We start from the raw sequence: 13,744 nt of genomic DNA on the forward strand, positions 1-13,744 counted from the left end.
TCAATATTGTGAATAATGATATTGTGTAAGGGGGATTATAGTGATTATTTCATTCATAGAGATTCTGACCAATAGAAAGCTACAAGAATAAAAATTACAGCGATAATTTTTGATAAGTTCCCGTATTTCACGTAATTATATATATTTTTTTATAATTTCAAGTATTACCTCAAATGCTCTTCGTTGCTACGAAAAAATGAACAGTCAATGGGTGCGTTCACCAGACCAGTGCGCTACGTCAGCGCTCTGCAACTGTTTAAGATTTTTCTGGTGAACGTCATGTCAATTTAGGCTAAACTTCAACGTGTTGACGAAGCGGTCGCCATTTTATTGAACGTAGTATTTGTATCGCTTCAATATTGAACGTGTTTAAGAAATATATTGTAATGGCGCGATTATTTGAAAATATTTATTTTACAATGGTTTTAATTATAAAGTAATTGAAAATTAGGAGATACATAATTGTATATGCTCACGAAATTGTAAATCTGTGTATTAAGGAACAATATTTTCAACATAATTCATATTTACGTGATAATTATTATTTATTTATGGTGGGTCATCCAATGGTTCTGCTCTGCCAAGTCCAGCAAAGCCAGCAGCACCAAAAATTATTTCTTGTTTATTTCATTATCAAACATCAATAAAGGTAGTATATTATCCATTTTTGAATTAAATTTGTTTAAGATACGTCCAATTTATCGTTGAAGGATAAGTATAATAAATCAACAAAAACAACGAATCTCGTTTTAGGTTAGGTTCATACATAGAACAAAAAAAAACAACTATGAAAGTGTCAAATGGAAAAATACCATTCACCAGACTAAACGTAGTTTTAAAGCGCTGCAACATAGCTGTTTAGTTGAAACTTAAACCGATTATTTCTGGTGAACGCAGCCAATGACATTAATGTCAATTAATATTTTACAAATTGTCAAAGAGAACACCAGGAAAAGGTTTAGCAAATAATCAGGCGAAGATGTCAATAAAATATTAGTTAAAATGATTTAAAAACAGTTTTATTCATGAAATAATCTTATCGAATTACACTCGAACTCTTAAAAATTACCGATTTATTTTTCTCTCGTGCCACTTTTGACATAATTTCACTCCCCTTCCGAGTCGTGAAATTAAAACTGTCCAAGTGTCACTCGGGACACAAATCGATAATTTTAGAGCTCTCGTGTAATTTCCACTGAAAATATAGTATTTTCCTGGAAAGGCTCCAAAAAAAATAGTCGGCTCTTACTAGAGCGGACATCAATTATATTCTCGTTATATAGATATATACATAAACAAAAATGAAGGTTGCGGGAGAGCCTGTAGAAGGACTAACGAGATAAATAAATAATCAATAAACTAAAAATGGCGGTTGTAAACAGAAAAAATATCAAATAATATGGAGAATTAAATAAGAGAGCTTAGTAGTCTTAGTAGTACACGTAGTTCTAAATTGAAACCAAAGAGCTGATATAGGTATGATTAATAATCACTTCTCTAAAGTGTATATTACTTAAATCCGAAATGTGATCATTATTTCTCTATTAATATTTAGAATCTTAATTCAACATTTTAAAAAATAATATCAAAAACCTCATACGCACGAACAATTGTTCTTAACTACGGAGAACTAAATGTATTTCCTGTATACTAAATAATAACAAAAAAAATAAATGTTTTCCAAAAAAAAAATAACTATAATCCCCCTTCTTCTAAACTAGGAATTTCTCACCTAGGACTGTTTAATATATATAGCTGTGTAACAGCGTAGCAAGGGGCTGCGTGCTAGACATGACATGGCTAACTTCAAGCCAGTCAACATGGTTGTCACTTGTATGATTTATTGTATGTAAGATGTTTAGTAAGTTTTATAAAAATATATAAGTTTACTCAATACTATGATTGTTTGACTTATAACCCATTAAATAAAGTAGTTTAAACATGGCGCAGTCAAACAGCTAGTTGGGTTACAGTTTACAGTCGAAAAGCTAAATTTATAGCAACTTGTACACGAGGTACCATACATAACCTACAATGGCAGTGATGGGAATAAATGTAAAATTACCACCAGATTTTGACCTGCAGGATCAAAATGCTGCAAGCGAATGGAAGTTCTGGAAGACTAGTTTCGAAGATTATTTACTAGCAACGGGACAAGACCAGTCAGCAGATAAAATGAAAATGTCAATTTTAAGAAATATAATTGGGGCTGAGTCTGCCAAAATTATGTCCACATTCGAGATCCCAGAAGCCGAAAATAACAAGTATGACTTGATGATATCACTAATCGATAAGTATGTTAATCCAAGGATGAATGAATCATTTGAAAGATACAATTTTATCATGAGGGTCCAGAAAGAAGGAGAGTCGTTTGAGCAGTTTCTTACTAGTTGTAGACATTTGATTCGAACATGTAATTATAATGAAATTGATCCAGAACAAACAGCCGAAGATAAAGCTCTGAGAGACAAAATATTAATGGGCATCAGAGATCCAGTTACTAGAGAAGCTCTATTGAGAGTGGACAAACTTACCCTACAAAAAGCCATCGAATTTTGTAGAACTAGTGAACAAAGTAAGAACCAAAATTTGAAATTTTATACCGAAAGAAAAGATGTAGACATAGGAGAAGTTCGTAAAGATAGGTACCAGGGCCATAGAAATTATAATAACTCTAGAAGTAAAGCGAATACCAATGAAAAATTCAAGTGTAAAAGATGTCAATCAACTCATGGGGCCAGAGAATGTCCAGCGTATGGAAAGAAATGTAAGAAATGTGGGCTTTTAAACCATTTTGCAAAGTCGTGTAGAGTGAAGAATATTGATGTCATAGATGAAGATAGCAGTGATGGATCAGCTGATAGTTTTGTAGGAAATGTCAATAAAGTATACCAAAATGTAAGTAGTCAAAATATTTGGGATGAAATTATAGAAATTGAAAACAAGAGAATTAAAGTAAAACTTGACACAGGTGCAGATGTAAGTATAATTCCATTAAAAATTTTTAAGAAAATTGATAAACAATTTAAAATTAGGGATAATCATTATGTACTGAAAGGGTTTGAGGGTACTCAGGCTAAAACAATGGGTGTCGTAAATTTATTTTGTAAACATAAAAATAAGTATGTTTACGAGGATTTTACAATTATTAATGGGGCAACTCGAGTTCTTTTAAGTGGTAAATTATGTATTGATTTGGGGTTAGTTAAACGAATCAACAATATTGAGAGTTGTGGTACTTTAGAATTAGCAGAAAGGGATAAATTTATAAACCTTAACCCTGAAGTTTTTAGAGGTCATGGTAAATTTTGTGGTAAACATAGGATCACTACAGTAGACAATTTTGAGCCAGTAAGTTACCCACCTGTAAATGTACCTGTCGCAATTAGAGATAATTTAAAAAATGAATTAGATAGGTTGACAAAAAGAGGGGCAATTGTCAAAGTTAACGAAATTGACCCCAGGGCAAGCATAAACCGCATTGTTATTGTGGAAAAGCAAAATGGTAAGTTACGTTTATGCTTAGACCCATTAGATCTAAACAAACAAATAGTCCGCAAACCAAGAGTAGTACATAAATTGGAAGATGTTTGTGCACAAATGATAGGTAAAAAGATATTTTCTGTATTTGATCTCTCTGAAGGGTATCATCATTTAGAACTTGACGAGACATCATCATGGAAATGCTGTTTTGCAACTTCTTATGGAATTTTCAGATATAAAGTATTGCCATATGGATTATCAAATTCCCAAGATCTGTTTCAAGAAGTAGTAGAAGATAAATTTAAAGGTATAGAGAATTTATTGATTTGTCATGATGATATGATTGTTATGGGAACAACAAAAGAAGAACATGATACAACTGTTAAAAAAGTGTTAGAAAGGGCTAAAGAAGTAGGAGCAAAGTTTAATGGGGACAAATTTCAATATTGTCAAGAAGAGGTCAGATTTATGGGTCAAGTTTTTTCACATAAAGGGATGCAAATAGATCCTGACAGAGTGGAATCACTTTGTAAACTTGAAAAACCAAATAGTAAAGTAGAATTACAAAGAATTTTGGGCGCATTTAATTACGTTAGACGGTACATTCCGAACATGGCTGAACATATTCAACCTCTTTGTCAATTACTTAAAAATAATGTAGAATGGGTGTGGCTCCCGTCACATCAAAAATGTTTTGATAATTTAAAGAACATAATTTGTAAATCACCAGCGTTAGTCCCTTATGATCCTAATCAAAAAATTATTTTACAATGTGATGCATCTAAAAATGGTTTAGGTGTTTGTATGTTCCAGAAATATGATTCTATTTTAAAATTAGTAGCTTGTGCATCACGAAATATGAATGATAGTGAAATAAATTATAGTCAGACTGAGAAGGAACTATTGGCAATTTATTATGCTACTCAAAAATTTCACAATTTTATTTATAATTTTGATGTTGACGTTCAATCAGATCACAAACCTATAATCTCCATTATGAAGAAGCCAATTTCCAAAATTGGATCAGTTAGACTCCAACGTTTAAGGCTTAAACTTCTCAAGTACAGATTAAATGTATATTTTGTTCCTGGGAAAGACATACATTTTGCTGATATGCTATCTAGGTCCAGTTTAAATATAGAGACACATGACCCAGAAATGTTTGAAATGGTCCACTCAGTGAGTAAACATTTACCTATGAGCCAGGAAAAGCAATCTGAGTTAAGACTAGCTACTAGCCAGGATGAGGCATTAGCAGTAATTTTTGATTTTTATTATAATGGGTGGCCAAAAGAAAAAAATGTTCCTCAAGTGTGTAAAAAGTACTATGGTATAAGAGATTCACTGTATTTTGAAGCTGGCATCGCATTTATTGATGACAAAATAATTATTCCGAAAAAACTTAGGCTTGACATGATAAAATTGCTTCACAAAGGCCATATAGGAGTCAGTAAAACTATAAACAAAGCCAGGAGTATATATTATTGGCCAGGACTTAATGATGATGTGACAAACTATATAAAAAAATGCAGGATATGTGAGAAATACAGACCAAATAATTTTAAAGAACCAATGATGCCTCATGACATTCCCAGACTAAGATTCAATAAAGTTGGTACAGACATTTTAGAGTATGGTTCAAAAGCATATTTAGTAATTGTAGACTATTTTTCGCATTGGTTGGACATTTCAATATTAAAAGATAAAACCTCCAGTTCAGTAATCAACTCATTTCAAGATACTTTTAGTAGATTTGGATATCCAGAAATTTTAATTGCAGATAATCTACCATTTACTTCGGTAAAATGTAAAAATTATTATAGAGAAAAAGACATTACAATTATGACATGCACTCCACATTACCACCAGAGTAATGGACTTGCAGAAAAAGCAGTCAATATAAGCAAACAAATTTTAAGAAAGAGTAATGAGGAAAATGTTGATTTTAGAGATTTGGTGATGGAATATAATAATACCTGCATAATAAATCTTGATGCATCTCCAGCTCAAATTTTACAGAGCAGGATCCTGAGAGGACAATTACCAACTACAGCTAATAAATTAGAACCTACAATCCAGAAACAAGTATATAAGAATTTATGCAAAGAAAAAGAGAAATTACAAGTACGTTATGATAAGACAGCACGAAGAAAACCAGTAGAGTTTAGAAAGGGAGATAGGGTAGTAATAAGAAGTTCAAAAGATAATTATTGGCGTAAAGCAATTGTGTTAGAAAAGGCCAATGAACCTAGATCATATTGGGTGAAAAAAGAAGATAACAATAAAATTATTAGACGGAATTCACACCAAATGAAACATTCATACACCACAACACTTGAAAAAGAACTCATTTTAGAACCCGAGTTGTACCCTGATATTCAGTCACAAAGTGTTCATAAAGATACCACTCACATTAACGTAAATGATAGTGTTAATAAAACCATTAGTTGCCCAAGCCCAAATGTAAAATCAGTACCTACATTGAGTCATAAAGTCAACCCAAATATTGAGACTTCTAACAGTTATAAGACGAGAGTTGGTCGTAATATAAAGACCCCTTATAGATATCGATCTTAGGGGGAAGGTGTTTAATATATATATAGCTGTGTAACAGCGTAGCAAGGGGCTGCGTGCTAGACATGACATGGCTAACTTCAAGCCAGTCAACATGGTTGTCACTTGTATGATTTATTGTATGTAAGATGTTTAGTAAGTTTTATAAAAATATATAAGTTTACTCAATACTATGATTGTTTGACTTATAACCCATTAAATAAAGTAGTTTAAACAAGGACAGGTTGGCAGCTGCTAGAATTATCATTATTTGTCACATCAGGTGTTGGAATACTAGTTTCCGTACTTTTCTTAGGCCAAAAATTAGTTATTTTTATAAGAGACTTTGCGGCATTTTCTCTGTCTCTACCTTCTCGACCTTTTTTAAAATCGTTACCTGATTTTTTCTTTTTCTTTGGTGGTTCTTGCATATTTTCTATCTAAAAGGTGGATATTGTCCTGCTCGATATTACCAAAAAATACTTTAAACATACAGGGTGTTTCATTGGGAAAGTAACATACGTTAACTGTAGAAAAAGGACACTTAGGCGATCTCAAAAATACCATACTTAATGGGTCTTACTTCATTAATAACAAAGATACTGGGTGTTTTATCCATTTTGCCATTTTCTTATTTAGCTCATAACTTTTTAAACACACTGTATATTCATTTTATATTTGGCAGGCAAATTATCTTTAAGGTGTACAATAAATTAATTTATTTACAATTGTAAAAAATCCAGGTCCGGATTAAAAAATATTCCGACCCGAAAACAACACACTGTACATTAAATTTTTAAAATGGATTTTACATTTAAAAAGAAAATGAAAAAGTAAATTTAGTAGTATACTTTGAATTTTCGGCAAAATGATTTTTCTGGTAAAATTTTGAATTTGAGTGCTGAAATTAGGGGATATGTGACAGCTCTAAGTAGAAAAAAAATTAAAATGCGACTTAATTTTAATTAATACCATTATTTAATCTAAATTGGTAAAATGTTAACATTTCAGTGGTTTTTTATTATTTGTGACACATAGTCATCTTTAAATAATGAATAAATAATAAAGGCGGGTCAATAAAAAATACATCACTTTGATTAACAAAGTGTCTAAAAGTTAAAACAAAACAGCGAAAATTTGCAGGATAATAATTATTTAAAACTAATGTACTTATTAAAAATTACCACCATCAAAAATTATTGTTATGTGTAAAAATGTTAATATTTTACAAAATTATGTTAAATAATGGTATTAATTAAAAAAATCATATTTTAATTTATTTTTAGTTCCAGCTTCGCAATTCACATAATTTCAGAATTCAAATTCAAAATTTTACTAGCAAAATCATTTTGCCGAAAATTCTAAGTATATTACTAAATTTAGTTTTTCATCCTCTTTTCAAATGCAAAATCCTTTTTAAAAAATTTAACATACAGGGTGTTTTTTGGGTCGGAACATTCTCCAATATTTTTTAATCCAACCCGGGATTTTTTATAATTGTAAATTAATTAATTGATTAAACACCTTAAAGAATATTCGCGTGTTAAATATAAAATAAATATACAGTGTGGTTAACAAGTTGTAAGTCGAATTTCATTTTTTTTCTACTTCAAGCTCTCGTAATTCACATAATTTCAGAATTCAAATTCAAAATTTTACCAGAAAAATCATTTTGCCGAAAATTCAAAGTATACCATTAAATTTATTTTTTCATAATCTTTTCGAATGCAAAATCCATTTAAAAAAAAATTCTGTACAGCGTCTTGTTTTTGGGTCGGAACATTTTTTAAATATTTTTTAATCCGAACCTGGATTTTTTTACAATTGTAAATAAATGAATTGATTATACACCTTAAAGAATATTTGCGTGCCAAATATAAAATAAATATACAGTGTGGTTAAAAAGTTATGAACCAAATAAGAAAATGGCAAAATAGATTAAACACCCAGTATCTTTGTTATTAATGAAGTAAGACCCATTAAATATGGTATTTTTGAGACCGCCTAATTGTACTCTTTCTACAGTTAACGTATGTTACTTTCCCAATGAAACACCCTGTATAAGATTATGTCGAGATACAGATAAAAATTACAAAATTTTACTTGAAAAAGAATGTATGTAATACCAAAGTGTGAAACTAGCTTATTTCTCTATATTTTAGATTACAAAATTACATATCTATTATGTATAAAGTGGTCAGTAATAATACTATATTATTAGAAAAATTATTATACTTAATATAGAAAGAAACGTATTAGTTATAATAACTAACATAGAAACGTTTTAAAATTATTAGTTATTTGTAAAATAATCATTAGTTACCTACCGCTAATCAACAGTTAAAAATCTATCAAATATTAATATTATTTATATAAGTTATGAAATGTACATACCTAACAACTTTTACTCTTCTTACACTTGGAATTCCTGTTATTTTTTTTATAACTTAATCGTATTTAAACAGCTTCTTGAATTTCAATTAATCTTATTCTACATAATATTCTAATTTCTTGATTTAATCTACATATGTGCAATATATGCTCTCTGTGCTTTCGTAAACAATATATTCGTATTCGTACAATGCTTGGTAACGCAAACAATATAATATTTCTAATGGATCTATCCCTCGCTAATTTCAAGATAACCGCGAATCATCGCCTGGTTCTGTCCACTCAGCAATACCGAAAACCCAAAAATACTTAAGGAACTTTTCCCAGAAACTCATATCTAAACAAAATATTATATACAATTGCTGAGTCGTATTTTGTTAAAGTATGTGTTTTATATTACCATCCGAATAATACCTACTGATGACTCAATTGAATTTCTTAATTTTAACCGTTTTGAAATGCAGGGTGTGTATAAAACAGAACACTGGAATTAATGCGATATTATTGAAATGGCTCGAACACTATGTATGGAAATAAAATATTTTTGAAATGTTTTGTTAATATCATTCGATTAGAAATTAAAACAAAATGTTTTAAATTATATCCATATACCTAATTGCTGCAAAAAATCGTGAATTGTAAATTAAAACACATACACAACGGCTTCGAATTTAGTGGCCCAAAACTATGACTCCTAAACTAAACAACGATTAAAACCCAAGTGATAAACTGTAAAATTCACGGCTATTGGGCATATCGTATTGAGCGCAAGAAACATCATAAGAGAAAGACATTGTTAGGATTTGGGTGCCATTTACTGAGTCTACAGCGGGTTTTGATACCTACAAAACGCGCCCGAAGGTCTTCAAGGGCGCCGGGCGTCGTATCTATATAAACTATTAACATAAAACACTGGGTACCATTTTCGAGCTATGTATGCTGGCCTTTGGTTATCTGATACCTGATACGAGTTGTATTCTATTACATCCATTGGCTTCGTTCGTTATGTAGGATCCTGGGGTGCAACAATCCTGTATATATATTATATAATGTAGTTAGTCGGCGCAGAACACTGCACCTGTATATTTTAGGGCCATTGTGGGATGTAACAGTCTTATACCGTAACAGAAACGGCGGATATTGATACCTGCGAAAGGCGCCTAAATCGTAAAAATTGTCTTCGAGGGCGCCGCGCGTCACACCTAAGCTATTTGATTATCTGATACCTGATACAAGTTGTATTTTGTTGTGCCCGCTGGCTTCGTTATGTATGATTCTGAGGCGCAACAATCCTATATGTATAATGTAGTCAGGCAAAAGGAGCCCTAAGGTTTTCGAGGGCGCGCGTAACATCTATGCAGAAAACTACACCTGTATATTTTATACCAAATGTGGGATGTAACACTCTTATCAACAAAAACGGCGGATATTGATACCTACGAAAGGCGCCCGAAGGTCTTCGAGGGCGCCTCGCGTCCTATCTAAGCTATTAACTTAATAATCAGGTTGCCATTTTTAAGCTATGTGTGCTGACCTTTGATTATCTGATACCTGATACGAGTTGTATTTTATTGTATCCACTGGCTTCGTTATTTATGATTCTGGGGCGCAATAATCCTGTATGTATAATATAGTGAGGCGAAAGGCGCAAGGTGGTCTTCGAGGGCGCCGTGCGTCGCATCTAAGCTGTAACAAAAAACCCTGGATGCTATTTTCGAGATATGTGTGCCAGACTTTGATTATCTGTTACCTGATATGAGTTGCATTTTGCACACATTATACTCAATTGATCTTTGCTTCAATGAATCTTTGTGTAAAATTTCAAAAAAAAATTCAGTGCTTATTTTTTAATGGAAATATATAATCGAAAGCAAAAGGCGCACCGGCCCGCGGGCCGGTGGGCCGGCGGCCCAGTCCGGGCCTGATGAGTATTCTTAGAATTTTATTTTTACATGGAATTAACATTCAGATAAGCTGAGCCAAAACCCACAAACAAAGAGGAAACGACCGCTTCATACCTGCATAGGGGGTAAGGGGTTGGGAACAAAGGCAAAATACAAAATATGAAAAACAGTTAGGCAAGGCATTTGGCATTTGTATTTGTATCTACACTCAACACTATCACCCAGACAGCACACAAGATCGTAAAGACGTCTTTTTTATGTCTGTTAAATGTCTGGACGCCTAAAGACCTAAAGCAGACATCTTCTAGATGTCTTCTTTTAAACATCGTAAAGATATCTAATGTCGACATCGTTAAGACGTCTTATGAAAGTCTATATAAGATCAAATTTTTTAAGAAAAGGTATTTCTTTAAAGGTGTAATATTTTTTTTAATCCGATTTAAGAAAAACATAAAAATTAACATAGAATCTAAATAAAAATTCCACTTTTTTTCGATTCGAAAACTGGAATATCTCAGTGGAGATTTTGTGCAAACTCATCTTTAAGATAACCCAACTTACGAGATCACTTTTATTTTCAAAAATATCCCTAGAATCAAATTAACATTTGATAAAGTGCCATCTTTATAACAATAAATAATTTTTGAAAAATTTTGGAACACATAATAAATATGTTACTAGGGAATATGCATAGGTGCATATTTTTTACCTTGGGTGTTTAAAGATTAAGTTAAATAATCTAAAACTTAAATAATAACTAGATAAAATGTTGTTTTAGGCTTGCTTTGTACCTAGTAGGTAAATAATTAGTCCCATATTTTAATTTTAGATTTCCAAAGGATCCAGAACATAGAAAAAAATGGATTACTTTTGTAAATAGAGGAGCTTGGGTACCTACAACATATAGTGTGTTATGCTCTAAGCATTTCTCCGAAAAATACATTGACCGAACCTCCAGATCTCTTGTTAGATTAAGAGATAATGCTGTGCCCACTATTGATCTTATGCAGGTAATTAATAATGTAATTTATAATAGAAAATGTCTTTGAGTTTTCTACCAATTGTAATACTTTTTTGCTTATCTATTGTTCTTTAGAAATTATTAGTATGAATAGAAATAGTACACCTATCAATGGGGAACTTGCACATTTTTTTTTATTACATAATAATGTTCAGTTTTGTATAAAAATGAGATTTCCAAAATTTCCCGCTTCAAAAACTCATAATAACTTAGAAACACAAATTTAAAGTCTTCTTTATTTTAAAGTAGTTCAGACGGCCCGTGACGTCACATAGTTTTACATTAGTTTTTTATATGGTTATATCAGTGATGTGGGAGGGTTATATGTAAGTATATTCTTCTTCTTCTTTAGTTTATTGGCCTCCACCTACTTGGGTATTTGGCCACAGCATCGTCGCGAAATATGGGAAAATATTTATATTGTAATGACATTTTTTGATCACTATACTTAATAGGAAGTGTGTACCTACTAAGTTTTATCGTTAAATACTTATGAGAATAATAATCAGAATAAAATCACAGTACAAAATTAGTAGGTATAATGGGAGTATAATATACATAATATATGTACTTACTTATCTGCTTTAACTCCCCGAACTTCTCCGACGGAAAAATTTTCACTCTTTTGAAAATATGTAGCCACCATACAAATAATCAACTATAGGTAAGTTATCAGACTGCCCTTTACAAAAACCCTCTTCGGTCATTTTAAAAAATATATCTTAAAAACACTCAAATATATCAGAAATAGAAATTATCAAATATATTTATAAAACTTAGTGTCAGTGTCAAAACGAATGCCAAACCTATGAGGAAACTTACACATTTTTTATTACGTAATATTATTCAGTTTCCTTTAAAAATAATATTTCCAAACTTTCACGCGGTAAAACCTCATAATAACTTAGAAGATAATTTAAAATCTATATATTTTTTTCTGTTTTCTGGCCTTGGTTTAGAAGAACCCTTAGCCAATGTAAAATAGTTCAAACGATCAAAAACGCTTGTGACGTTACATAACTGTATTTTCTACTGACGTTTATAGTGTCTAATTTAAAATTGTATACAATTTTGTTTACTTTGTTGGTGCAGAATGTACATGCACAACTATATGACGTCACTATGCGTTTTGGACCACCTGTTTTAATTTGAATTTTTATTCGTCTTTAGGGGCCAAACGAAAGACAAACAAAACTTTTTTTATCTTTGATACATGTTTTAAATTATGTTCTGTTGTGATTTATAACATTTTTTTCGAATTTAAAAATTTATGCAAGTTCCCTATTACCTACATTGAATAAGTATCAATTACTTACCTACAATAAAAGGTTCAAAAAATAGTTATTTATGTACTAAGTCAGTAAAGTGACTCATTATCGAATATAAATAACATAAATAACAATAATGAATGACCGTAGTAGCAGTTAGGGGTAATTTTTTTTTTATTATGTTACAAAATATTGCCTAATATATGAAAAGTCAACAGTTTTGCAAAACGGGGGTGAGAACTGTAAACTTGTTTTTTTAAATTTATAGTTAATTTATATATTTTAATTTATTTATTTATATTTAATTTTAGCTCCAAGAGATATCTAAGCTGGGTGGACGCAATGCATATGATTTTATTAAAAGGGCTTTTCAAGTTATCCTATCAAATGACCAAGCTCTAAAATATAGTTGGAAGGGCATGAAAGGAAACAGAAAATTTAATGATACCCGTTTAGCAACGCTGTTGTTACGTGAGTCACTTAAATGTATTTGTTTTATTTCGAGTTTCTTATTTATATATTTATATTTGTATAAATATTTTTACATTTTAGGAGCCGCAGATGTTACAGGACTAGCAGATTCTCAAAAAACAAGTGAATGTGCAATTCAAACTTGGTTGAGAAGGGCAAGTGACAGGAAGGCAACAGTGTTAAATAAAACTTTTTAAAAAATAGGAAAAAAGTTAAAGTTTTCCCTTGGGTTTTCTGGGTATTATAACAAAGTTTTTAATTTATAACATTTTGTGTGTGTGTGGAAAGATAATGGCATGGAATCAAGTCCATTTGCCACAGAAAGTTGTAAAAGGAATTTTCTTATAGTATAACTACAGAGATGTGGGTTATGCCGTTTTAAATTTGTATTTTATTTTCTTTAATAAAATTTACTAAAAGTTCCAAGGTGTTTTTATTGGCAGCTAACAAAATGTGTGTGAGATTTAATGGAAGAAAATATTTCATTTCAATAAGTGTACAAATTAAATCATTGGATTTTTTAAAATGTTTTTTGCAACCGAAAAATATATGATTTAGATCTCCGTAAGAGTTCTGATCACAACTACAGGCCGAGGACTGTATAATGCCCAGCTTAGCAAGGTGCGATGGAAATCGCCCATGATTTGTTTTAA

General features: G+C 31.1%; 1 protein-coding gene across 2 annotated transcripts; it reads left to right on the forward strand.

Annotated features, from left to right (window-relative positions):
• Positions 1–1,736: 1,736 nt before the first annotated feature.
• Positions 1,737–13,482, forward strand: LOC126891961 (uncharacterized). 2 transcript variants are annotated; one of them, XM_050661318.1, is made up of 4 exons: positions 2,596–2,898; positions 11,161–11,341; positions 12,932–13,091; positions 13,173–13,482. In XM_050661318.1, exons 1-4 carry the CDS (start codon positions 2,876–2,878, stop codon positions 13,286–13,288), a joined length of 480 nt encoding a protein of 159 aa, XP_050517275.1. In that variant the 5' UTR covers positions 2,596–2,875; the 3' UTR covers positions 13,289–13,482. The 2 variants fall into 2 exon arrangements, with proteins under 2 accessions (XP_050517273.1, XP_050517275.1); XM_050661316.1 differs by lacking the exon at positions 12,932–13,091 and having other exon boundaries at positions 1,737–2,898; positions 13,173–13,296.
• The last annotated feature ends 262 nt before the right edge of the window (positions 13,483–13,744 follow it).

Source organism: Diabrotica virgifera, chromosome 9 (genome assembly GCF_917563875.1).
Source record: "Diabrotica virgifera virgifera chromosome 9, PGI_DIABVI_V3a".
Lineage (NCBI taxonomy): Eukaryota > Metazoa > Arthropoda > Insecta > Coleoptera > Chrysomelidae > Diabrotica > Diabrotica virgifera.